At 47.0% G+C, this 26641-nt stretch overlaps 1 protein-coding gene across 1 annotated transcript in view; it reads right to left on the reverse strand.

The window, feature by feature from the left end:
- The window catches only part of UGGT2 (UDP-glucose glycoprotein glucosyltransferase 2), a 277888-nt gene that overhangs the window by 225980 nt on the left and 25267 nt on the right, over positions 1-26641 (reverse strand). The window contains exons 6-7 of the mRNA XM_026663613.2: positions 23605-23701; positions 18141-18213 (exon numbers count right to left, since the gene is read on the reverse strand). Coding sequence (XP_026519398.1) covers positions 18141-18213; positions 23605-23701 — 170 coding nt within the window. The remainder of the gene's footprint in view (positions 1-18140; positions 18214-23604; positions 23702-26641) is intronic.

Genomic DNA, 26641 nt, shown 5'->3' on the forward strand with positions numbered 1-26641 from the left:
TGAACCACACCTCATAACACAAGGTGAACTGAATGACCTTGTCAGGGATTTGGAACTACCCAAGAGTAAGGCAGAGCTGTTGGGCTCCAGACTACAGCAGTGGAATCTCCTGGCAGGTGATGTTAGGGTTTCCATGTTCCGTGACCGTCAAAAGGATCTTGTCCCATTCTTCTTCATGGAAGTTGATCTTGTAGCCTGCAACAACATCGATGGTGTGATGGCAGCCCTCAACATCGTTCACCATCCAGATGAGTGGAGACTGTTCATTGATTCATCGAAGACGAGTCTTAAAGCTGTTTTACTGCATAATGGCAATGTTTTGCCATCAATTCCAGTTGGTCATGCAGTCCATATGAAGGAAACCTATGGCAACATGAAACAACTTTTGAGGTGCATAAACTATGACCAACATCAGTGGCAGCTTTGTGGCGATTTGAAGGTTGTTGCTCTCTTGCTTGGTCTGCAGACTGGATACACAAAGTACTGCTGTTTTCTCTGCGAATGGGATAGTCGTGCAAGAGATTCCCACTACATCAAGAAAGATTGGCCACTCCGACAGTCATTGGAGCCTGGGAGGAAAAGTGTTCCGCATGCACCACTTGTTGAATCAAGGAAGATTTTGTTACCACCCTTACACATCAAGCTGGGTCTGATGAAGAACTTTGTCAAGGCCATTGACAAAACACAAGCAGCTTTCAAGTACCTCCGTGGAAAATTTCCAAGGTTAAGTGAAGCTAAGATAAAGGAAGGTGTCTTTGTTGGTCCTCAGATTCGTGAACTTCTTCGAGATGATGCATTTGACCATGCACTGCGTGGCAAGGAAAAGACGGCATGGAAAGCCTTCCAGTTAGTGGCAGTAAATTTTCTCGGAAACAACAAGGCAGACAACTACAGGTTGTTGGTGGAAAACCGCCTCAAGGCATACAAAAGCCTTGGTTGCAACATGTCACTAAAGATACATTTTTTGCACTCTCATCTAGCTTTTTTTCCACCGAACTGCGGAGCAGTGAGCGACGAGCACGGCGAGCGATTTCACCAGGACATTGGAACAATGGAGAAACGTTATCAGGGCAAATGGAGTCCATCAATGCTTGCAGACTATTGCTGGACAGTGACAAGAGATGCTCCATTTAATGAATACAAGAGACAAGCCAAGAAGTGCCGAGTAGACACTGAATAGGACTAAACTATGTACATAATAGTTTTTTGCCTTTTTGTTTCATAATAAATTTTATTTATATAACCCTTTTGCTGATATTTAAAGTGTTACATAAACAGGACAGGTGAAATATTATCATGTAAAGCAACCATAAACACATGAAAAGACCTAGGTTTACAATTTATGATTAAAACTCTACTATCTACACAATATACATAGACATAAAATGTAAAAACTTAAATATCTTAGAAACAGTAGCCAATCAGTTGTTTTAATTGTCATATTTGAATTCAGCACATCAAAATACATAATAAATAGCACATTTTATCTCTGAAGCAGACGACTTCTCAAAAATTGTAGACCAGTGTAATTTCTCACTTTAATTGAACTGTCTTTTTAAAATTGGTAAGGCGACCCCCATCTTTTCATGTACTCTGTATATATATATATATCTTTCTACTGTATTTTCCACTCCATGCATCTGATGAAGTGGGTTTTAGCCCACGAAAGCTTATGCCCAAATAAATCTGTTAGTCTCTAAGGTGCCACAAGTACTCCTCGTTGTTTTTGCTGATACAGACTAACACGGCTACCACTCTGAAACCTGTCTCTTTGCAAGAGAAGCACTTCTTGAAGCCCGTACCCTGTTGGGGAAAAGGAAACCTGACAAAAAAGGGGGAAAAGTGAAGTTTGGGAGGGGGTAAGAGAAAATAAAGAGAAAAAACTACAACTAATACTACGGAGACTAACTACTAGAAATGCTAAAGAAGCTAACAATCACAAATAGATTGCTAATGGCTCAGTCTCTAGCCGGGGAAGCTGAGAAGGAATTGACAGGGGTTTGCCCAGGCGCGCTGGCTAGCCTTATGGCAGGGCATGAGAAAGGACAGCGGATGTGGGGGCCTAACAGACACTGCTACCAAAGTTCTCCAATCACCATGCAGGGACGCAAGCACACCTACAGTGGAGCTCCTATTGGGACATTACTTGAAGAAGAACTTCCAGTTCAGCACAACATTTCAATCTATTGAAATACCGAGACTTTTCTATATACAGATTTTGTACTACTGTATTGGCTTAGAAACTTTAAAATTCCTGTATATTTATAGAAATAAACTATACCAATGTAAAAATCCTCATGTCAGTACAGCTGTGCCCACATGAAGGAGTAGTGCCACATTAACTATATTAGTTTCTAAAATGATACAAAAACTATGTGTATACTAGCCCTGAGTCAGGTTTTGTGTTCTTTAAGCTCTGTATGAAGATCCCCTCACTATTATTGCACTGGCTGTCAATCTGCAGTAGGTATGTCAGTTCTGGTACAAAACTGCCACTACAGAGTCAGGACAGGTTGTCATACCTCTGCAATCTCTCCTCTGCCTGTTCTCTCCTACTGGAGGCCAGATGAAACACCAGCCATGCTCTGTACGATAACAGACATGTCAGGTCTGGACTGCCAATGTTAAACATAACCAGAAAGCCATACAAGAAAAAGAAAAAAAAATCTCAAGGCAACTGACAACCCAGATGGAAAAATGGTTACTTACCCCACACTAACTGTGGGTCTTCAAGATGTGTTGTTTACATGTATTCCACTTCTGGTGTGCATGTGCCTGATGGATTGAGATCAGAATCTTGTGAATAGCAGTGTCTGTTAGGGCCACACCAGAGCCCCACAACCAAGGACACAAAGGGCTGGGCAGACACAACTGCTCTCCAGTTCCTTCACTAAAAAAGAATCCAGATTGTCAAGGATTCCAAAGCGATGGGGAAGGAGAGTAGAACGTGGAATCCAAGTGGAAACCACTTCTCAAAGAACCACAATTACCATGGGGTAAGTAACCATTCTTTCTTCTCTGAGTGACTGCTCACATGTATTCCCCTTCTGATGACTCACAAGAATTGAACTCAAGTCCTGGAAGTGAGTATTCTGAGTTTACTGAAGTAATGACTATGGGACAGATCTGATGAAGTAGGATTTGGATCTCTCTACCAAGGAGTGGTGCTGAGTGAAGGTGTGAACTGAGTTCCAGGTAGCTGCTTCAAAAATCTCTGAAACTGGGACACATCACAGTGAAGAAGTAGAGACTCCCTGAGATCTAGTGGAATTGGTCCTAACCTGCCCAAGTGGGGTTTAAATGTGTCACTGCCTAGCATGTTTTAATATAGTCTGTGACCCATTTAGACACTATCATTGAGTGGAGATCGAGAATGCTAGGAACAAGTTCAGAGAATTCCTCAAAGGCTCTGTTCTGTCTAGATAGTAAGGCTATGTCTACACAACCCTACAGTTCAGACTAAAAGTGTGAACTGCAGCATGTAGTAGCATGCTGCGCTGTAACTCCACCATGTGGATGCTGCTGGCACAAACTAAAACTCTTTAAATAGGTCTATGTTAACACAAACTAGGTAATCTTTTCGTTACCAAATGAGCAGTGGTGTAGACAAGCACTAAGACAGAGATCTGACAACATCCAGGGTGTGAAGTTTAGCTTCTCCCCAAGTAGTGTGAGGCAGATCACCTGATTAAGATTAAAATCAGAAACCACTTTAAATAAGAACCTTGGTGAGGTTCTAAAGTAATTTTGTTCCTGTGGAATACTACATAAGGTGGCCTCGCTGTAAGGGCTTGAATATTTTCTACCCTTCTGTCTGAGGTTATGGCTACTAACAAGACGGTTTTCATGGATAGGTGGTACAAAGAGCAGGTCACCAAATGCTCAAAAGGAGATCCTATTAAACTTTTTAAAACAACCTTGAGGTCTCAGGAGGGCAGAGGGTCTCTGACTGGTGGTAAGACATGAAGTAGACCCTTGAGAAATCTAGCCACCGTCAGATGACAGAAGACAATGTGGCCTTTCAGAAGGGAAGAGTGAGGAAAGATAGCCACTAAGTGCATTCTTAGGGAGCTTATGGAAAGGCCTAAACACTTTAAGTACTCCAGGATACTAGCCAGCAGTGCTTTCAAGGGAGACAGACAATTCTCCAATGCCTAGAGAGAGAACCTCTTCTATTTAACAGCTTAAGTAGGTCTGGTAGAGTCTTTTCTCCTGCAAGCTAGGATGTTTTCAATGCTAAGGAGCAGTATCCGTCAGTGGATGTCAGCCAGCCAACACCCAATCTATGAAATGAAGAGATGTGTCCAGGTGTAGGACCTCTCCCTTCAATTGCATCATCACTACTGGGTATGTTGGAAGCGTGATTAGGGGCCATGTTAACAGGTGTTGTGGGAAAAAAAATGACCACGCGTTGTGTTTGGATCAGAATTGCCTGAGGCCCCTTTATTCTCGAGCATGCACGGGGGTACCAGCGAACTGGCAGTTTTCCCCGTTAATACAGATTTTTGAATAGCTTATATAGCAAAAAACCACAATTAGTAATACATACTTTCTTATCAACATTATTGCCATATTTGGAATACATTTTCCAAAAAAGGGACTATAGCATAGCAAGCTTTCCTGTTATTCTCAGTTTGCGCTTTGCGGTTACAAGCTTCCCCTAAAACTAACAGTGGGCAGTTATGAATCACAAGCCTTGTGATTATAGATCTGCTTTTGTACTTTTCCTTCACCCTGCCTTAAATATCCCCTTTCTCCAAAACCCCCTTCTTCCAGTTAACTTGACTAATGCTCAGGTCTGAACCAAAGTTCAGGCCCGAGCCAACCAAAGTTTAGGCCTTAGCAATTTTTCCACTATAATCCCCCCTTTGATGCCTATTCGGCATCATCTTGGCCTAAACTTCCATATTCATGAGCTCTGTAATTTCCTCCTCTTCCTTTTCCCTTTTCTCATCTCAACTTTTATCATAAATTTCATTAACAATAATTAATGCCACCTGCTTCCTTGCATTGGGCCTAGCAGAAAAATTACAAGCACAGCAATATCCCTTACAACAGCAATAGCAGAGGCACAATCCTAAAGCAAGCAATCCTAATACAGCAGTCAATCCACCTATTGCAACAATACGGTGGGGTTCACGCATAATTTTAATTACTGCACACAGCACATCTTGACTAGTACACAAAGAAGACAGTCTATATAGGCTGTCTGAAAGGCACCTTTTCCTACCTGATATATATTTTCAAGGATGTGAATTTGTCCCTGTAAATCAGAAAATTTTTGAACCTCTGGTAACAATGAAAGCAGATTCCGGAAGCGGTCAGGCACTAAGGTCGTCCAGTTAAAGGGCATTTGATACCTGAGGGTTGATTGCAACTTTTTATCCGCAAGCCAGTAGATAACATGGTTGCCTGCGGTTGTGGGGAGGTTAAAATTGGCATCATGTATGATATGGACTGAAACACATACACAACTGTTATTAGCCTGGAAGAGCATCTCTCCTTGTAGGAGAGTTCCTTGTCCCATGCCCTCCCAACAAACAGTCGTAGACTGTAACAATTTCCCCTGGTTTGAGTTTACGTACACATTGAAGCTGTGGGGGTTCCAGTGGCCAAAACATCCATTGGTTTCCTATCTTGATCCAAATATTGGGTGTTATTTCAGGAGCACTGACTATAAATCAGCTAGGCATACCAGGTGGCTTGATTTCCCAAATGTCTCGGTGAATCACCCAATCCCATATGCATCCTCCCCATGGACCCGGCAGGATTCGGTAACAAGTCCGTATGCTTGGAAGGAGCACTGTGACTGTACACACCGCCACCCGGAAAACCTCCAAGTATGTCTCCATGGCCACAGATTAGATGGTACTCCTGAGGTATCTGTAAGGGCAGTGGGCCAGGCCTGGTGCTCGAGATCATTCCAAATGCCCGTCAGCTGGTCATTCAAGAAATCCTGAACTTCTGAGCATGCCAAGTCCCACTGCAATGCCTTCCCAGCCTCAGTGACGTTCAGTACCACTTTTGTCAGCAACCTCTGAGTTATAGAGCTAAGGGCGGAAATGATATGCAATTCACCAACCCCGGCCTGAACCTGAGTTAGCTGTGCTCCTGTAATAAAACCAGTTGCCTTTTCCAATTGACCTAACTTTTCCTCATGTTGTTGATCTTTGTGGATATTACAAATTGCAGCTACACTATTGGCCCCATCCCATAGATGTTCAGTTAAATCTCTTTTCTTTTTAGAAGAAACCCAAGCCTTTTGTTGAGCTACTTTGAGGGCAGCCCCTTTTGAGCAATTTTAATATATAGCGGTGACCTGAAAACTAGATAAGGGCAGCATGAACCTGATGGTCCCCAATGTGGCATTAATTATAGTCCATCAATATCCTAACTCATGTCTTCTCAGGATTGTTTTATACCACATTTGCTGGTCTGTTACCTTTATATATTTTCATGAGGCATTGACATTAAGAGCATAGGAAGGGGCATATTGCAACAGGATTCAGGTCACATTAGTGGTCACAGGGATTATTTGAGTACAGGTAAAATTCCTAGTGACAGAACAGAGTCTTTGGGTATATTTTTGACCATCTACTAGTTGGGTGATTAAACAACAATAGAGACCCTTCCCAATTACTGTTTTACAAATTCCGGGAATGGCCATCATATCTACCCCTCTATAAAATCCAATAATTTTAAGTTCCGATTTCTGGGGCTCATTGGTAGTAATGTCAAACATTTCTATTTCCACCATTCCATCTGTTTTCCATCGATGGTTCGTTCATAAGACCTATTTTGAACGGAAAAAAATAAATTTCTTCAACAAAACTCTAACAGGTCACTGAGATGGGAGGGTCTTGGCCAGTGGATTTCGGTAGAATACACAGGCCTATTGGTGTTTGGGTAAACCACAGGGATGGGGGCAACAGTGGAAGGAATGCTTGAGGCAGTGAGGAGGTTTTGGAGCTTTTGGTATTCATTATCTGGAAGCCAATTAGGGAGGGCAGTACATGCTGATGGTACTTATCCAAAAACGCAGGGTGCAGCCTGGTCCAAGTATATTGGAGCCCTTGATAGGTGAAAGCAAACAAATACTGACTATCTTCATGTATAGGGATAGAAAAGAAAGCTGAACAAAGATCAACAACAGTAAAATAAGTGGCGGAAGAGGGAATAGAGGAGATAATGGTCGCAGGATTAGGGACAATGGGGAAAACAGGAACGGCTGCATTGACAGCACGGAGATCTTGGACAAAGCGCCAAGTCTCCTTGCCCGGTTTCTTGACCGGTAGAATGGGGGTGTTACATTCACTGGTTGTCGGTATCACAACCCCTTGTTGAATCAAGGAGTCAATTACTGGCCGAATTCCTTCTTCGGCTTGCTTTGAAAGAGAATACTGCTGAACCCTGGGAAGAGGCTTTGCTGGGTTTAGATGGATCTTAACAGGTTGGGCAGTCCCAATGCGCCCGACCTGGTTAGCGTGGTCTGAGGGGGGAAACTTTAGCCAGCAATTCCTGTTGCAACGAGGAAGGGCGGGGGTCCAATCCCCCATTTGAAGTGTCTTCCTGTAAGACCCCCAGAACCTCATTGTGGCCCGGGAACATCCAAATATACCCCATCCGGGGAGCAATAGATGGTACAGTTTAATTTACACAGCAAATCCTTTCCCAAAAGCTTAACAGGCGAACAAGGACTGAGGAGGAAGGCATGATGGTCTGATAGAGGATCGATAGAGACAGACAGAGGTGAAGAGACAGGATAGGGAATGGGAGTGTTGCCTACCCCTACTGCATTTACAATTTCAGACGTTAGAGGGAGAGAGGGGAAGTCACTGGTGCGGAGAGTAGATCGCGAAGAGCCCGTATCCACCAAGAAGAGGGTGGGCATACCATCTATAACACAAGTTACATATGGTCCAGATTGGTCCAAGGATACAAGTGAAGCAATGATGTTACCGGTCTCCTGGCTATCCTAGCACTTTTGGGGAAAGGGGGCTGGCGGTGGAGCAGCGGGGTAAACAGGTTGATTAATACGATTGGAGCATGCATATTTCCAGTGTCCTTCCTGTTTACAATATTGGCATGCTGTACTACTTAAGTTTTGGAAAGGAGTTCGGGTGGGACCTTGGTTAGATTTTCCTCCTCTTCCCCGCCGCTTACGGCCATTATAGGTTTCTTGTATATTGTGAATCTGGAGGACCATTAACTTGGTCTCAGTATCATCCTTCTTTTTCTCTAATTGGCGGTAATAATGTTGGGCTACCGCCAAAATCTCGGTCAGGGTCTTTCCCTCCCAGTCTACCATGTTCACTTTTAGTTGGTCCCCTAGTTTTGGAAGGAGTCCTTGAACAAAGGCAGCTACCATTGCTTGTTCGGCATTTTTTTCTGCATTCTTTATACCAGAATGCCTTTCAAACACTTCTTTGATATGCTGCATATAATCAGCAGAATTTTCCCCTTTATTCTGTCTACAGCCATTAATTTTGGTCCAGTCCGTTTTTGGTGGGCATACAGCGAGGACTGCATTTATCAGATTGTTACGATGTGTATCTAAATCGGTTGGACTGAGATTCATGCCAACATCGGGATCTGTAGGCCAACCAGCCTCGTGGAAAAGGCGGTTTAATGTTTCTCCGGGTAATAAAGACATTGCTCTCAGGAGTTGGTTTATGTCTGCCCTGGTGAGATTATAACACCGGATAACCATCTTTAGTTGCTCCTGAAATTTAACGGGATCTTCTCTTATTTTGGGAAATTTATCGACTAGGTTATACAAATCCGAAGGAGCCCATGGTGCATGTACAATCACCGTAGTTCCTTCACCCTGGTGGCCTACCCCTGGGAGTTGGCGAAGGGGAAGAAGAAGGTTCTCCTCCGGGTTTTTTTAAAGCCTCCTGTATCCTCTTAAGGGTCCCCTGAAATCTACTGTGTTTCGGTGGTGGCGAATTTTTAAACTCGGGTAACTTTACGAGTTCCTTTATAATTTCAAAATGGTCAGACAAGTCTCTTAACTCTGAATCTGAGCATTCAGTTAACTCTGCTATTAACCCTTCCGCCTGCCTAGACCAATCATCAATGGGGACTGACCGAACCTCTGGGGAACCTGCAGTCAAGGAAGAAGATGGCGAGGGTGTGGATGTTGACCCTTGGAATAGCGAGGTCTGGGTTGGGGCCGACACAGCTGAGGCTGTAGGAGAGGGCTGGGGTCCGGACCCCCGGGCAGCCTCAGGATCAGCTGGATAATCCGGGGGCCGTTCCCCTAGTCGGCCAGCCTCCTCTGCAGCCCTTTCAGCGGGTGGTGGAGGGAGAGGCCATTGTCGGCTTTCTACAAAAAGATCTATGAGATCCGTGGACGGGGCAGAAGGGGCAGCCCTACAGGGTAGTTGGGGCATAGAAGGGTAGAGGGGGGCTTGCTGACCAGCGGGACCGTGGCCTATTGTCAATTTTTCTTTTGTCTCCTTTAATTGGGTTTTAAGTTTTTCTTGGGAGTCTCTAAGACTCCTCACCTGAGATTCATGGCGCTGTTTTTCAGTTTCCCCGTACCAATCGAAATAGGCATCGAACTGGTCTTGACCAACTTTATTAGCTACAAGTGCACCTCTCAGGTGCACAATCCTATCAAGGTCAAAGCTCCCCTCCAGGGGAAACTGTAGTTCTGGGTCATCCCTGGTATACCAATTCCATTTATTTAGGAACTTACAAGTAAAAGGACTATAACTGGTATACATATAGAACGCGGGTGTGCCTTTTGGTGGGATGATCATTCCCTTCGACCCACCGGCCCCCATAACATATAGATAATATATACACAAACAGACACAGACAGACAAAACAAACTGAACCAGAACCAGGTGTGCCCTTTTGGCGAGACAGTGATTCCCACACCGCCCCCCTTGTTTACAGATTTCCCGGTGAGACGAAGATCACTTTAGAGTCTTCGGCCTTCCAGTATCCTGACTTTCCTGACGGGGTGGTGCTCCCGTTGAGCCCACCACCCCAGAACCCGACACGTTCACACAGGTCTTTCATACAAGAAAGGTTTGTTTAGGTGCATCCACAACTGCCTTCACCCCCGTCCAGCAAAGAGTGTCGGCTAGTCTCAAAGAGAACAGCGGCCCTTGCTCTGTTGCTTTTGGTGGGTTTTTTTGGCCTAGTCAGTGGCTCTTCAGGCCGCCTTTTACTGGCGGAGGAGGGGAACCAGAGGGAAAGAGGGTGAGGAAGCCAGACCATTCACAGATGGTAAGGGATGGGGTCACACACTCCTAGACCTGCACAGGCCCCTCGCCAGTCATGCCATGCAGAAGGTCCTTATCCTGGTCAGGGTCCTCTATGACCCACTAAGGCGGGGCCGGAGGGCTTGCGTTCGAGGCACCTCTGGTCACGAGCCCCTCAGGACTTCGCAGAGGACTCGGGGCGTCTTCCTGCGACCCTCACTCACACCGGTCTAGTGAGCTTCACTTTCACACTGGCACACAAAAACTGAGGTCTATCCGCAACCCACATAGCCACCTAGTGGCTCTTCCCGGGGAACCAGAACCAGAATCAGACAAAACAAAGTAAACAGAAGAAGACAAAACAGAAGGTCGTCAGGCGTGTCTGTCAGCAAAAGGTTCAGATCCAGCATACCACTCACCCAACCCTGAGCCTACGGGCAGATCCTCCACCAGAAACCCATGATAGAGATTTCAAAAGATCTCTTTTCTTTCAGATGGGCTCTGGTGGGAGATTGCCCACGGTCCTCCGGTCTGGGAGAGTCTTCTGTGGATCCCGGACGAGATCCCAAATTGTCGTGGGGAAAAAAAGACTACGCGTTGTGTTTGGATCAGAATCGCCTGAGGTCCCTTTATTCTCGAGCATGCAACGGGGAGTACCAGTGAACTGGCAGTTTTCCCCATGAATACAGATTTTTGAATAGCTTATATAGCAAAAAACCACAATTAGTAATACATACTTTCTTATCAACATTATTGCCATATTTGGAATACATTTTGCATAAAAGGGACTATAGCATAGCAAGCTTTCCTGTTATTCTCAGTTTGCGCTTTGCGGTTACAAGCTTCCCCTAAAACTAACAGTGGGCAGTTATGAATCACAAGCCTTGTGATTATAGATAGTTCTGCTTTTGTACTTTTCCTTCACCCTGCCTTCAAAAATCCCATTTCTCCAAAACCGCCTTCTTCCACTTAACTTGACGAATGCTCAGGTCTGAACCAAAGTTCAGGCCCGAGCCAAACAAATTTAAGCCTTAGCAATTTTTCCACTACACAGGTTAAGAAGGTCAGAGAACCAAACCAGCTTGGGCCATGATGAGGATATCATTATCATTAGGGCTGCATCTTGCCTGATCTTCCTGAGGATTCTCAGTTTCCAAGGCATTGGAGGGTAGACATACATGATTGCCGGTGACCATAGGATCAGAAACGTGCCCAACAGAGAGCAGAATCTGTGGCATTTCTTCTACTGGTTGGACACAAACAGGTCCGAACCAGGGTCTTCCACATGCACTGGTGTAACAATCTGACTACTCAATCTCGGTGGGTCCTGCGCTTATTGGCGGATTTTCTTGCCTCAGAGATTCACCATGTGGGTTGGGGAACAACCCAGAGACCTTCCCCTCTGGAAGAACCCACAGTCCAGGTCAATGGGGAGGTTTGGGGGGAACCCGGGCCCGCCCTCTACTCTGGGTTCCAGCCCAGGGCCCTGTGGACTGCAACTGTCTAGAGTGCCTCCTGTAACAGCTGCATGACAGCTACAACTCCCTGGGTTACTTCCCCATGGCCTCCTCCAAACACCTTCCTTATTCTCACCACAGGACCTTCCTCCTGGTGTCTGATAACGCTTGTGCTCCTCAGTCCTCCAGCAGCATACCCTCTCACTCTCAGCTCCTTGCGCCTCTTGCTCTCAGCTCCTCACACTCACACCACAAACTGAAGTGAGCTCCTTTTAAAACCCAGGTGCCCTGATTAGCCTGCCTTAATTGATTCTAGCAGCTTCTTCTTAATTGGCTCCAGGTGTCCTAATTAGCCTGCCTGCCTTAACTGGTTCTAGCAGGTTCCTGATTACTCTAGTGCAGCCCCTTCTCTGGTCACTCAGGGAACAGAAAACTACTCATCCAGTGACCAGTATATTTGCCCTCTACCAGACTCCTGTACCCCACTGGTCTGGGTCTGTCACACTACCCTGAGCAAGACAGCAAACCATGGGGCTCAGAACTCCATGGGTGTAGACAACATCAGCAGCTCTGAACATTTATAAGATTGAGACCTCACTGAGGATCATTATAAACAAGATTACACTTTGTTAAAAAAATAAATGAGGAATGACACTGGAGAACAAAAGGATACTATATAAGCAGAAGACAATGCCAAGATACACCACTGTCTTGAAGGCCACTCACCACTAAGGTGCCTCCTTGTGGCCGCATCTAGGGATTAGTTCTCCTCTCGTCTGTCACCCCTTTCTACTGCTCACTGCATACCCAGCCGCTGCTCTCTCTTACTCTCTGTGACTCAAGGTGCTGTATCTTTATGGCTGGGCCCTCCGGCCAGGTCACTGTGTGTTCTCCCCCATTCTGAGGTATCAGAGAGTCTCTTCTTAAAAGAAGACAGTCTTTCCCCCACTTTCCAATCCATACCAGTTCCCCAGTGGCTGATGGGTAACCCAGGCCCACCCTTTACTCTGGGTTCCAGCTCAGGGGCCCTCTAACCAGCAGCCAAGGTCTGAACAATCTTAAACCTTGCCACCTTTTCCCTGAGCCTTTTCCTATACCCTCTCCACCTACTTTCTCTTCTTTTCTTCTCTACTGTCCAGAAAGTGGCTACAGGCTCCCTCACTGCAGCCCCCCTTCTACTACCAGCTTCCTGGCTTTACCCTAGCCCCACCTATTCCTTCCTAACTGGATTCTATCATTATTCAGGATTTACTAATTCGCCTCAGCTGTGGCCTATCTGGTTAACTGGCCTCTCCCTCAGCCTCATTAACCCCTTCTACTGCTGGTGTGGAGTGAACACCCCCATCATAATCACACAAAGCCAGGAGGAGCACTGCTGATTAGCACATTAGTGTTTCAGGAGAGTATCTTTACTGACCACATCAGCAAATGAATCGACCAATGGAGGATTACGGCAGCCCCAGTACAATAGCAGAGCAGGATAAGACTCCCTCAATCACTTACGGGGACCAACAGATTGCAACTTTGAGGTATAAGAGTTTCTGCCAAGACTCAGCACAGATCCATTGACCTGAGAACAGGAATCTATTAAAATGGATATCTTCAGAGAAATACCAACTCTCAGTCCTCAAACATGAATGAATATCATCTACAGAATGGCTCATATGGCCATAACGTGCAGTTGGGCTATGCAATGCTGTTAACTTATATTTTCCCAAAATTTCACAGGGAGATGAAATGGGACAGAAGTTGGGAGTCTATCAGTAGTTAACAAGTCAGGCCAAGAAGCGATTTGATCTTATATTTGTAGTTCAAATTGAGAGACATGTTTATGAGAAAAATAGAATAGAAACTAAAAAAATGTGGGGATAGGCATCATGGATGGGGGACACAAGCAGTCTGACCTAGTGGTCAGAGTGGGAGACTAGCCTAGTGGTTAGAGCCAATAAAAAGAACCAGGAGTCAGAGTCAAGGGTCAGAACCAGGAGACAAGTCAAGGATCAGAGCCAGAGTCAGAAGCCAGGCAAGGGAGCAAGGCTGGAGCAGACAGGAGATGGATGGGAACAAGGAAGGAGCAGGTGTGGAGCAAGTGTGGGAATGAGGCAGGAGCAAGGCTAGGAATGATGCTGGGAACAAGGCAGGCACAGGAGAGATCACCGTTGCATAAGCATTGAGCAGCTGGCAACCTGCCACTGCTGCTGCTATTAAATGAAGAACTGTTGGCTCCTTGGCAACCAACTGGGCAGGCCAGCCAATCAGGTGATTCTGCCTCAGCCCAGCTAGGGTTATTAACCAGCCTGAAGACTGAGCTGGCTAGCTCCAGGCTCAGCTGAGGGAACTCAAGCCTGTAGTTCCTGAGAGTTACCCCCTCCTTTGCAAGGGGGCCTTCTAGGGACCCTCGGACTGGGCTTCTGAGGATGGGTGACCACCAAATGAATGTCGTACCGCACAGAAAAGTCCCAGAGGCTGAGAGCTTCCTGACAAAGGGCCGAAGACCTGGCTTCGTTCTGCCTGTTGATGTAGTACATCGTGGCAGTATTGTCTGTCAGGACTTGCACCGCCCTGCCTTTCAGGTGGGGCAAGAAAGCTTGGCATGCCCGGCAAACCGCTCTGAGCTCTCTGACATTGATTCGAAGGGCCTGGTCGTGTTGCAGCCAATGGCCCTGGGTGTTGAGCTCGGCCAGATGGGCTCCTCAGCCCAGGTCTGACGCGTCCGAGACCAAGGTGAGCGAGGGGCTTGCGAAAGGGACTCCCTGCAGCAGCAACTTTGGATCCCGCCACCAGTCCAGAGACAAGAGGACTTGGCTTAGCACCAAGAACGCTGGGTCCAGGGGGTGCCTGCTGAGAATGTACACCGCGGCCAGTCACACTTGCAGGGGCCTCAGATAAAGCCGGGCTTACCACATAGATGCACGTGGCCATGCAGCCCAACAGTCGCAGGCAAGTGTGGGCCGTGGTGAGCGGTTGGTTTTGGATGTGGCTGATCAAGTCCAACATGGCTTGAAAGCGTGCTTCCGGCAGGAAGGCCCTAGCGCGCATGGAGTCGAGAACCGCACCAGTGAACTCTATGCATTGAACCAGCTTTAACGTGGATTTTTCAGTGTTTATTATGAGACCAGATCGCTGCAGGTGGAGCGCACCGGGTTGAGGCTCCTTTGGACGTGCTCCGGAGACTTGCCCTTGATGAGCCAATCGTCGAGATACAGGAAAATCTGAACCCCTCGACGCCTCAGGCGCCACGCACTTCGTGAATACCCTGGGGGCCGAGGACAGGCCAAAGGGCAGCACTATAAACTGGAAGTTGCACCCTGCCATATAAAGCGCAGGAACTGTCTGTGCCCCAGGAAGATAGAGACATGAAAGTAAGCATCTTTTAAATCGAAAGCGGCATACCAGCGCCCCAGATCCAGGGAAGGGATGGTGGAGGCCAGGGATACCATGCAGAACTTCAACTTCACGAGAGACTTCTTGAGGCCCCGCAGGTCCAGGATGGGTCTGAGCTCTTTTGCTCTCAGGATTAGGAAGTAGCAGGAATAGAATCCTCTTCCTTGCATATCCCGAGGAACCTCCTCCACAGTCCCCAGACGTAGGAGGTTCTCGACCTCCTGAACGAGGAGCTGCTTGTGAGAAGGGTCCCTGAAGAGGGACAGGGAAGTGGGGGGCGGGAAGGAGGGGAGGCCACAAATTGCAGGGTGTAGCCTCGAGCCACTATGTCCAGGACCCAACGGTCTGAGCTAACCCATGACCAGGCCAAACGATAAGGGAACAGGCAGTCGAGGAAGGGGTGGGACGGATCTGGGCAGTTGGCTGGTGCATCGCTCCTGAGCGCACCCTCAAAATGAACACTTATGGTCCTGTGGTGTTTCGCCGGGCCAGCCTGCGCAGGAGATCAGGACAACTAAGGGCTGCGGTGGTTAAACTCAGTATCCCTTTTTCTCATAGGCCCATGCCGAGGCTGCCACTGCCTAGGTGGCAAAGGAGGCCAGAACGGCTGCCTGGATGACCGTGGTGTATGCATCCCCCAAGGAGCAGAGGGTCTCCCTCATATCCTTTAGGCTGTTCAGACGCACATCCATTCGGTCGGAGAACAGGCCGACCCTGTCAAATAGAAGGTCCTGAATCGAGGCCTGAATCTCCTGGGACAGGCCAGCGGTCCCTTCGTCCACCAGGGTCGCGAACTCCTGGGCTGCCTCCTGGGACATGGAGTCCTTAAACTTGCAGAGAGAGTTCCACAAGTTAAAATTATAGCGGCCAAGGAGGGCCTGGTGGTTTGCCACCCAAAACTGGAGGCAGGCCATAGAATAAATCTTTCGACCGAACAAATCCAGTCTCTTTACCTCTTTGTTCTTAAGGGTAGAACTGTTGGGCCGGTTTGTCGGCTGCCGACACAACCAACAAAACCAGTGGCACATAAGTGTATATGTATTTGTACTCTTTCGCGGGAACAAAGTACTTCTTTTCAACCCTTTTTGAGGTGGGGGGGGGATGGAGGACGGGGTTTGCCAGATGGTTTTGGCAATGTTCAAGACCCTTTTGTGTACTGGGAGAGTGACCCGGGTTGAGGCGGACGCAGAGAGCACATTAAATAATGGTTCCGTCTGTTCCTTCATTTCCTCAGGCTTGAGGCCCAAGTTAGTCGCCACCATGTGGAACAATGCCTGATGCTCATGGAAATCGTCCAGTGGGCTTGCTCTAGAAGGCCCTGCCACCGCCTCATGCGGGGAGGAGGAGGATGACTGGACAACCGGTGAAGGTCCAGAGGTGTACTCACCCACCGGGGAGGGCGGCCTTAGGGTGGGTAACCGGCTCCTCACCCAAGGCGGTCTCTGGGACGTCCTACACGGACGCGAGTGCCGCAGGTACCGTGGCATCGCTGGCGGTCTGTCTGTCACGCGCCCTCCAGAGCTCAATCACGTTGTCTGGGCGAGGGGCTTAATTGTACCTCCAAGCCTGAAAAGTTGTCCACCTCCGGCGACCAGGGTGGGGCTGTGGAGGCTTGAGTCTGAGGGCTCACCATCACCGCCGGAGACTGGTGCCGGGAACAGTCCGACCAGTGCTGGGGGTAGGGGAGGCGGCATCGAGTCGGGGAGCGCCCTTGAGGTCTTGGCAACGGCGACCGATGGTGGGATGAGGACTGGTGCTGGGGATATTGACGACACCTGGGCAAGCCTCAGCATGACGAGGGGGGTCGGGAGCACAGTGCCAACGGCTTGTAATGACAAGCTGGAGACCTGGGCTGGCACGCAGACCAAGAACATGGCGACCTACGGCTCTGTCTTGGCTCCGGAGACCATTGGCGCTCTCCTAACATGTGCGAGGCCTTGCCAGTGGGCTTACTCTCACGGGAAGCCATAGCTGGTTCCTTTGCCGCACGCGGTATCGGATGCGGTGGAGGTGCTTTCAGTTCTCTTGGCACCGGGCCCTCGGAGGGGGTCGGCTGAGACATTGGCCTAGGCCTCTTACCGCTCCCTGGAGTCGGTGGGGGGTATTTATGAGGGGAAGAACTCCCCACAGCTGAGTTCTTTAGCGGATCCTTTAGTGGGCGTGAGGCCCGAGCAGGGTCCTTTGCCCAAAGCTCCTTGGTCAGGCTTGGCCGATGCCGCCTTCTTAGTCCTTTTCTTCGGTACCGGCGGCGGGGATTGGTGCCGGGAGGACCCTGGTGCTGGAGGTGTGCGATGCACTGAAGTTGAAGAGCTGGGTGCTGGATCGGGCTGCTCCATCTCTGGAGCTAGGCACAAGGCAGCCTGCATCAGGAGTGCCCTGAGGCGCATGTTGCGCTCTCTGTGTCCCAGAGGATGAAAGTTCTGGATGACAACACTCCTTTATATGGGTTTCCCAGAGGCACTGAGACAACTCTCGTGCAGGTGACTAACAGGCATAGGCCTGTTACACAATGAGCAGGGCTTGAAACCCAGAGAGCGGGGCATGTCCTCCTGGGGGCAAAGTCCCTGCTAGGACACGATCAAACTAAACACTTAACAGGTACTTAGCCACTAATTAACAATGATTTGAACTATTTACAAGTAAACCGCAAGGCTAAACTAGACAAAAAACTGCTGACCACTTGCAAAGCAAGGGACAGAGTTGCTCCAACTGACCACCATGGGCGGTAAGAAGGAACTGAGAGGGCGCAGGGCCAGCGGCACCTGATATACCGTGCCATGAGCACGGCACTCCAGAGGGCACCACAGCTGGCCCTACGGGTATTGCCAAGGCAAAAGTCTCCACCAGCCGCGCATGTGAGCGTGTGCACACCTACAATGGAATCGACATGAGCAAGCACTCAAAGAATAACTGAAAAATACTGTTAAACAGTGAAGTACACAAACACACAAAAATTAGCCAATGTTGAGTCAACTCATTGCCATGACAGACTTTCATATCATATGTCTGAACTTTTGTTTTAAGCTCAAAAAACAGCTATTTTACAAACGAAGAAGTTTAATTGTAAATGAAGTCAACTCACTTTAATTTGCCAAAGAGAAATCCCTGGACTTCACCTTCCTCATCATCTTCCTCTTCCGTTGTGTCATTTGTGGCTGAACACAAGGAACACACATAAAACACAAAACAAGAAAATTACTGTGACGTTGCACTCCATACGATTTTATGAAAATATGCTAATGAGTGTGAATATAATGTAACTGGAATATGCTTCATGCAAAAGGTCTCTTGTAAGGTATTATTACAAAGCTTATAATCTACTGAGTGTGTTCATCCTATTTGTATAAATGTATCATTCTTGTATCTGAAACTAGAAATATGAAATATAACTCTGATATATATATATACACACATACACACACACTGTTGTAATTATGCAGTGTGGGCCATTAACGGTGGTTTGGAATCTTGATGGCTCCCATCAACTAGGACAACTGGTTGTAAATGGCTCTGTTTACTTGCAAGCCTTCCTGGGAGTGAGGCCAGGAAGAATGAAGGCTTGGGGTTTCACAGGACATGTGACCATGTCACTTGGTACTGGAATCCATCTTAAACCTGGTGCTTTTCCATTTAGAAGGAGAGGTGGGGACCCAGAGAGACAAAAGATTCCCACCTTGTGTCAAAGCTATATAAGGGGTGGAACAGATCAAAGGAGGTTCCAGTCATGAGAAATCCCCTAGTTACCACCTGAGCTGGAGCTAACAAGAACTGTAGCAGGGGAAAGGATTGGGCCCATACTAGGAAGGAGTCCAGTCTGTGGAAGAAGCTTATTGTAACATCTCTGAGGGTGATATTTTATCTGTAATCAGTATCTTAATGTATTAGGCTTAGAGTTGCGTGTTTTGTTTTATTTTGCTTGGTAACTTACTTTGTTCTGTCTGTTATTAATTGGAACCACTTAAATCCTACTTTTTATATTTAATAAAATCACTTTTGTTTATTAATTAATCTAGAGTAACTAATTAATAGCTGAGGGAGCAAACAGCTATGCATATCTCTCTATCAGTGTCATAGATGGCGGACAATTTATGAGTTTACCCTGTATAAGAGTAAAACAGATTTATTAGGGGTTTGGATCCCATTGGGAGCTGGGTGTCTGGGTGCTAGAGACAGGAGCACTTACTAAGTCATCTTCCATTAAGTCTGCAGTTTTGAGGGCGTGGGTCAAACCCTGGGTCTGTGTTGAAGCATTAGAAAAGTGTTTACTTTTTCAATTATTATATATATGTGTTAGATAGTACAACCAACAGCTTTGCTTCTTAAAATGGCTTTTCCTCAGTTTGATCAAATGGTAACCATTGTGGATAATCAAATAATACTGGGTTCTATTTTTTTTTTTTTTTTTTAAAGAAAAGTGTGAATTTGAACCATGAACATAAGAGACTTATAGCATTGGTTTTAAACGCGGCACCATGCCAAATTCCACTTACTAAATAGTGCACCTTCATCCTCACCTCACTTGCAACACTATTTTCCCTTCCCATCCTAAATTTTTCCAGATCAGAAGAGACAAATGCATGTAATTAAAGTAAGTTATTATTATTCTCTTTCACTGCCATTCTTAGGCCTTGTCTACTCTACAAAAGCTATCCAGTGTCAGGACCAGGACTTGGGCAGTCTGACCTACTGGACAGAGCTGGGTTCAGGAGCCGGGAGCCAGAGCCATGGACCAAAGCTGGAACCAGGAATTAAGCCAAGGGACAGAGCCAGAGCCAGGAGTCAATAACCAGAGCCAAGGGTCAGAGTCAGAAGCTGGGCAATGGAACAGGGCTGGAACAGGGCTAGAGCAGACTCGAACCGGAAAGGAACAAATCAGGAGCAAGGCTGGGTACAAGGCAGACACATGAGCCATCATAGTTAAGGCTACGTTTTAGTCATGGTTATATTTAGTAAAAGTCACAGACAGGTCATAGGCAGTAAACAAAAATTCACGGCCCATGACCTGTCCATGACATATTACTATATACCCCTGACTAAAAATTGGGGGGGGGGGGGGAGGGGGGGGGCGACCTGGATGCTGGGGGAGCGGGCAGCGGCAGGTGGCCTGGGACCCCACTGCTGCTGGAGGAGGGGGTTGTTGGGGCCAGCAGTCTCCCTACCTGGCTCAGTGCCTCCCCCACAGCAGCAACAGAGTTTGGGTGTGGGAGGGGGCAGGGGATTGGGGCACGGGATGCGGTGAGGCGGGCTCTGGGCGGCGCTTACCTGGGCATCTCCCCAGAAGCAGCGACATCCCTCTCACTCAGCTGCTAGGTAGAGGTGTGGCTAGGCAGCTCTGCGCGCTGCCTCTGCCTGCAGGCACTATCCCCACAGCTCCCACTGGCCGCGGTTCCCGGCGAATGGGAGCTGTGAAGCCAGTGCTCTGGGCGGAGGCAGCGTGCGCTGCCTGGCCATGCCTCCACCTAGCAGCTGAGCAAGAAGGATGTCGCCGCTTCCAGGGAGACCCACAGGGAAGCGTTGCCCAGAGCCCGCCTCACCCCACTCCGTGACCCAATTCCCTGCCCCCTCCCACACCAAAACTCTGCTGCTGCTGTGGGGGCGCAGTGGCCCTAGACTGCCCCAGCAGCGGCTGGTGCAGTAATCATGGAGGTCACGGAAAGTCATGGAATCCACGACATCTGTGGCCTCTGTGACAGACTCGCAGCCTTAATCATAGTTGCAGATGCTGATGTTGAGCAGCCAGCGGCCTGCTCCTGGTGCTGAACTTACATGAAGGACAATGGGCTCCTTTCAGCCAATCAGACGATCCTGCTGCAGCCCAGCTGGGCTCATTAACTGGCCTCAAGTTTGAACCTGCTAGCTCCTGGCTCAAGTGAGGGAACTCAGCCCAATGGTTCCTGACACCCAGTCTGACAAAAAGTGTTAGAAGTGGACTTCGCTGTACATAGTAAGACTGCATGTGTAGACCAGAAGCAACCATGTTTAGCACCGTTTCAGAAAACCATGCTTAAAAACTAGGGTTGCCAACTTTCTAATGGCACAAAACCGAACACCCCTGCCCCGCTCCGTCTCCTGAGGCCCTGCCCCTAACCCGCCCATTCTCTGAGGCCCTTCCCCTGCTTGCTTCATCCCCCTTCCCTCCATCACTCACTCTCCCCCACCCTCTCTCACTTTCACCGGGCTGTGGCAGGGGGTTAGAGTACAGAGGGGTATGGGCTGTTGGCTGAGGGTGCGGGGTACAGGTGGGATCAGAAATGAGGGATTCAGGTTACGGAGAGGGCTCCAGGCTGGGGCAGGGGGTTGGAGTGCAGGGGGGTGAGGACTCCAGCTGGGGGTGCAGGCTCTGGGGTGGGGCCAGGGATGAGGGTTTTGGGGTGCAGGAGGGGACTCAGGGCTGGGGCAGGGGGGTACGGGTTCTGGGAGGGAGTTTGGGTACAGGAAGGGACTGCGGGCTACTACAGGGGGTTGGGGGGCAGGAGTGGGTTTGGGGTCCTTGTGACAATTATCGTGGCTCCCAGGAAGCGGCCACCAGGTCCCTGCCACCCCTAGGCACATGGGTGGCCAGGGAGGCTCTGCGTGCTGCCCCCGCACCCCCAGTCGCCAGCCCCCGCAGCTCCCATTGGTTGCAGATCCCGGCCAATGGGAGCTCCGGAGCTAGCACTCAGGGCACACACAAGGACCTGGCAGACGCTTCCAGGAGCCATGCAGAGTTAGGGCAGGCAGGGAGCCTGCCTTAACCTCGGGCCCCCGCTGTGCCGCTGACCGGACTTTTAACACCGCCGAAAACCGGATGCCTGGCAACCCTATTAAAAACTGTAGTCTTAATGGCTTTCTGAAGCAATGCTGAGTATGGTTGGTCCTGGTTTACATTTGCAGTTAAACATGAGCAGCTAAATCTATTGATAACACTGTCAACAGTGGGTAATAACTTTTTTAGTATAAACTAGGCCTCAAAGTCCACACTCCACACTCCTAGCACAAGATCAAATGGGAACTATTATGATTCTAAAGTTCTGAGCCATTACGCTAACCAGGCAACATGCACTGCTGCTGCAGGAAAAGACACAGACACCTACTGCCTTCAAGAGGCAGTTTATTTTGTAAAGAAAGAATAAACTAATAATTAAGTTCTTATTTATTTCAGTTAGTAAATGTAGCTAACAGACAGTAATTTAGGCATTTGCAGTTTAAAAATATTTTTTAAAAACCAAAAAAGTCAAATCATTAGAAAAAATAATCTCAGCCCTAAAAACAAGTTCCTCTCTAATACCATAATATCATTTAATATCTTCTCTTGTAACATTTACAAACTATTAGTATCATCCACAAGCAAAACAAAAATATTAATTTAAAGGATCTTCCATAGAAACTTCCTAACCCCAAAGCTCCTGTCCAATACCAATACTGGCTTAAACATTTGACATATAAATCAAAGATAAACTCCTTCCTCAAAAAAGCCTAAAACAGATTGTTCTTGCAATGTGTGCTAAAAGTCATGAAACCAGGGCTCTTGCAAACTAAGGAACGGAGAGATTTCCACAACAATGGATCCTTCAGGTCGGAATGACCTCCACTTGCTATTTATACCAAGAGGAGACTGTCAGGCTAAATGCCTCAGATGATCTCAAATGTGATGATACACAAGGAGGAAGTCTCTCCAATAGTCCAAAACCAAACAATGTTGGGCTTTAAAAGTAAATCAATCAATAGCCAGATGAGATCAGCAAGCACAGGTTTAAATAGTTTACACAAAACCCTTAAACAGGCTGATGTATTCTGCTCTAGCTGCAATTTAAAGAAGTCACACCAGGAAGAACTCACTGCAGTAATCTAACTTCGAAAACAAAAGAATGTGACCAAAAAAAAAAATGTACAAAACCCCTGAAGTCTGAGGAATAAAAAGGTGAAAGAGTGGTGGTCTGTTATGGTGACCACCCTTCAGAATAACTTATCTGTAATCATAGTTTTCTGAAGGTATACATCGTAAATTGCCACTTTTGGCTTTTGTGCAACACTTGAGGGATCTCTCCAAGCCTAAAGTACTAAAGCCATTTGTTTCAGCAGTATATGTCTCATTTCAATCCCTGAAAATCAAATGTGCTTCTACAGGCACATCTTTTCCAACCAAGGAGATGAAGTTATTCTCACACATATAAAAACTGGTACCTAGTCACTGTTACTAGATACTTTAGAGATGCCTTAACAGATAGAGATAGACTACTAAAATGACAAAGATTAAAGAACCCTCAACCTACTGGGGAAGAAGGAATATGGGCTATGTTATGATGTATATCTTCAGAGATCAATAGCTACTAGTAAGTAATTCCCTATCCCCTAAACATTTTTGTCTATAAAAACTTCCATGGATATAGATTTCTATGTTAATTCTCAATGCCTGAGACTACTTTTGACATATCCTGTACAAATAAACTATATATGTCAACAAAATTTAAACATATTCAGAGCATAACTATCTTCAAAATTCAAGATGGTGCTAAATATTTTGAAATAGTGTCTCCAATAACACAGTACAGAGAACAAAAATATACCTTTAATCTGAATGTCATCCACTGCTTTGTATTCTGTACTCTTTATTGCAAGTTCCACACCGTATCCAGACAAATACATTTTCCTGGAGCTTGGTTTCTGTTTGAACATATTTTAACAAGTGAAAAATATAACTTTTAAAAGTGCCCTTTATAGAAAATGTACATCATCTAATATAATCAATTTAAAAATGTCATGAAACAGTTGTTACTTATCAATCTGAAACTGATATTTTCAATTATTGTTCACAATACAGTTTGTTCCATCAACCAGAAAAAAAAAGTTACAAACCTATTCCATAACAGTTGTTCTTTGAGATGTGTTGCACATCTCTTCCACTCTTTGTGTCAATGCACCCAGCACATGGCTGTCAAAAACTTCTTCCCTCAGCAGTACCCACTGAGGGACTCCCCCTGCTGCCACATGCCACTGCACGCAGGGAAAAGACCAGAACCATCCCTTGCCTTCCTCCTTCTTGCCATAACTCTGATGAATAGGGGAAGGACAGTGAGTTGTGGAGTAGACATGTGCAACACACTTCAAAGAAAAGTTATGGAACCCATTTCTTCTTCAAGTGATTGCACATATACAGTCCATTCTCAGTGACTCACAAGCCATAAGACATGAGGCAGGATCAGAATCTATTTCAATAAATATTGGAGAATAACTCATTCCACCCTAGCATTGTCTCTGGAGTCTTGAGCCACAGCACAGAGAGGGAGGCAAATGTAGGAACAAGTTGCCACTCTACAAACATCTGCAGTTGGAAAGGCTGCCAAGACTGATTGTGACCTCACTGAATGAGCTGTGACTCTGTTGGGTGGAGCAACATTAGCCACATTATAGTACATGAGTTTCCAGATGTGATCCAGGAAGAAATTCTCTGGATGGAAAATGACTGACCTCTTACTCTGTCTGCCTCTGATTCAACCAGCTAGGAGGATTTACAAAAGTGACTGGTTCTGTTCAGATAAAATGCCAAGACTCTTCTGATGTCCAAGGTATGCAAATGATCTTCCTCCCTAGTTTTATGTGGTTTTGGGTAGAATATAGGCAAATAAATTGGCAGTTGACTGGAAAGAGGAAACCACCTTTGGGATGAACTTTGGATAAGGACACAGATAAATGCTGGCCTTAAAAAAAGATCGTGTATGGAGGTACCACCATTAATGCCCACAGCTCTTCTGGCCAAGGTAATGGCCACCAAAAATGCCACCTTCATTAACAGATGCAACAGTGAGCAGCTAGCAAATGGTTCAAAAAGGGGACCCATATGACTTGACAATACTAAGTTTAGAGCCCATGGGGGAACAGGATCTTGAACTTGAGGATATAATTGACTAAGCCCTTTAAAAACCTTATGGGCATTTCACCAGAGAAAATAGAGCAAGTAGGATGGAATGCTAAAATAGCAGCCAGATGTACTTTGATGGAACTAACCAACAAACCATGGTGTTTCAGGTAAAAGAAGTAGTCCAGAATATGCTGAACTGAAGAACTGGTCAGTGATACCCCATTCTGGTGAGACCAGATGGAGAAACACCTCCATTTAGCAAGGTAAGCAGCTCTTATAGAGGGCTTTTTACTATTTAGCAGGACCTCTTGAACATCTTTTGAGCAAGCTTGCTCTCTCTGTCTAGCTATGGAGCATCCATTCAGTTAAGTGAAGGAACCATAAGCTCGGGTGGACTAGGCGTCCATGATCCTGGAAGATTAGGTCCAAGTCTAGTGGAAGTGAGATTGAAGTTTCACTGACAGCTCCAAGACTATAAGTACGGGGCTATAAGTATGACTCTGGCCTGTTCCTGTGTTATGTTTAGCAATACCCTGTGAATGAGTGGGATTGGTGGAAAAGCGTAGAGGAGCCTGTTTGACCACACCAGTAAAAAGGCTTCTGTTATGGACTCTGTGCTGTGAACCTGAAAAGAACAGAACTACTGACACTTTCTGTTGGACTTGGTTGCAAATAGGTCCACTTGGAGAAACCCCCACTGCTGGAAGACCTATCTGGCCACATCTGGGCACCACTTATGGTGACTCAAATGATCTGCTCAAGTGGTCTGCAAGCAGGTAAGATGCTTCTAGATTTTCTGAGATGGCAATACAGAGTTTCCTTCTGGACAGAGTGGAGAACAGTGGGCTCTCCCCTGCTTCTTGAGGTAAAACATTGCTGCCATGTTGTCTGTGAGAACTAGCAGGCTGCTTCCCCTAATCTGCAATAGAAATCCTTGGCACACCAATCTGACAGCTTTCAGTTCTTTGACATTGGTGTGTAAAGCTAAGTCCTCTGAGGACCATATAACCTGTATTTGTAGAAAACCCAAGTAGGCTCCTCATCCCAGAGCAGAAGCATCTGTCACTAGCGTGACAGTTGATTGTGGGAGAGCAAACCGAACACCTACACATCCATTGGCTGAATCTGTCTACCAATCTAGGGAGGTGAGGACATGGGAGGACACTTTTACTACTGAGTATAACTCAAGAGCCACTTATCCCAAGTAATCTGGGACCAAGCTCTGAGGAAGTGGGACAGACAGTTTGCGAAGGTGAGAGGGTCTGGCTCATCAAAATGCCTACTTTGTGGTTCCTGGGTGTCTTAAGGGGCCCAGAGCCAGAGCAGTAGGAGTGGGAGGCCTACGCCTATAACCCCCAGACCTTTTTTTTTTTTTGATAGATCCTGCTGAGGAGGAGGAGCAGAATATCACTGTGTCTGTTGTGGCTGATAGTGCTTCCTGACCGGAGCATGTGTATACAGACCTAAGAACTTCACAGTGGCTCTAGAGTCAGTAAGTCCATGGAGCTTGCTTCCCGTCTGGTACAAGAATAGAGCAGGACCCTCAAATAGTAAGTCCTGGATAGTACTGTGGACTTCATAGGGAAGACCAGAAGACTGCAGCCAGGATGATCTACGGTTGGCCTCTGCGGAGGTCCTGGGTTTAGTTGCCGAATTTGCTGCCTCCAGAACTGCAGTGGAGTTCTTGTGACCAGTTTGCCCTCATTGACCAGGTAAGAGAACTCCTGCCTAGCGTTCTCCGAAAG

This window comes from Terrapene carolina, unplaced genomic scaffold (assembly GCF_002925995.2).
Source record: "Terrapene carolina triunguis isolate 2854851 unplaced genomic scaffold, T_m_triunguis-2.0 Scaffold21, whole genome shotgun sequence".
In the NCBI taxonomy this organism is placed as follows: Eukaryota; Metazoa; Chordata; order Testudines; family Emydidae; genus Terrapene; species Terrapene triunguis.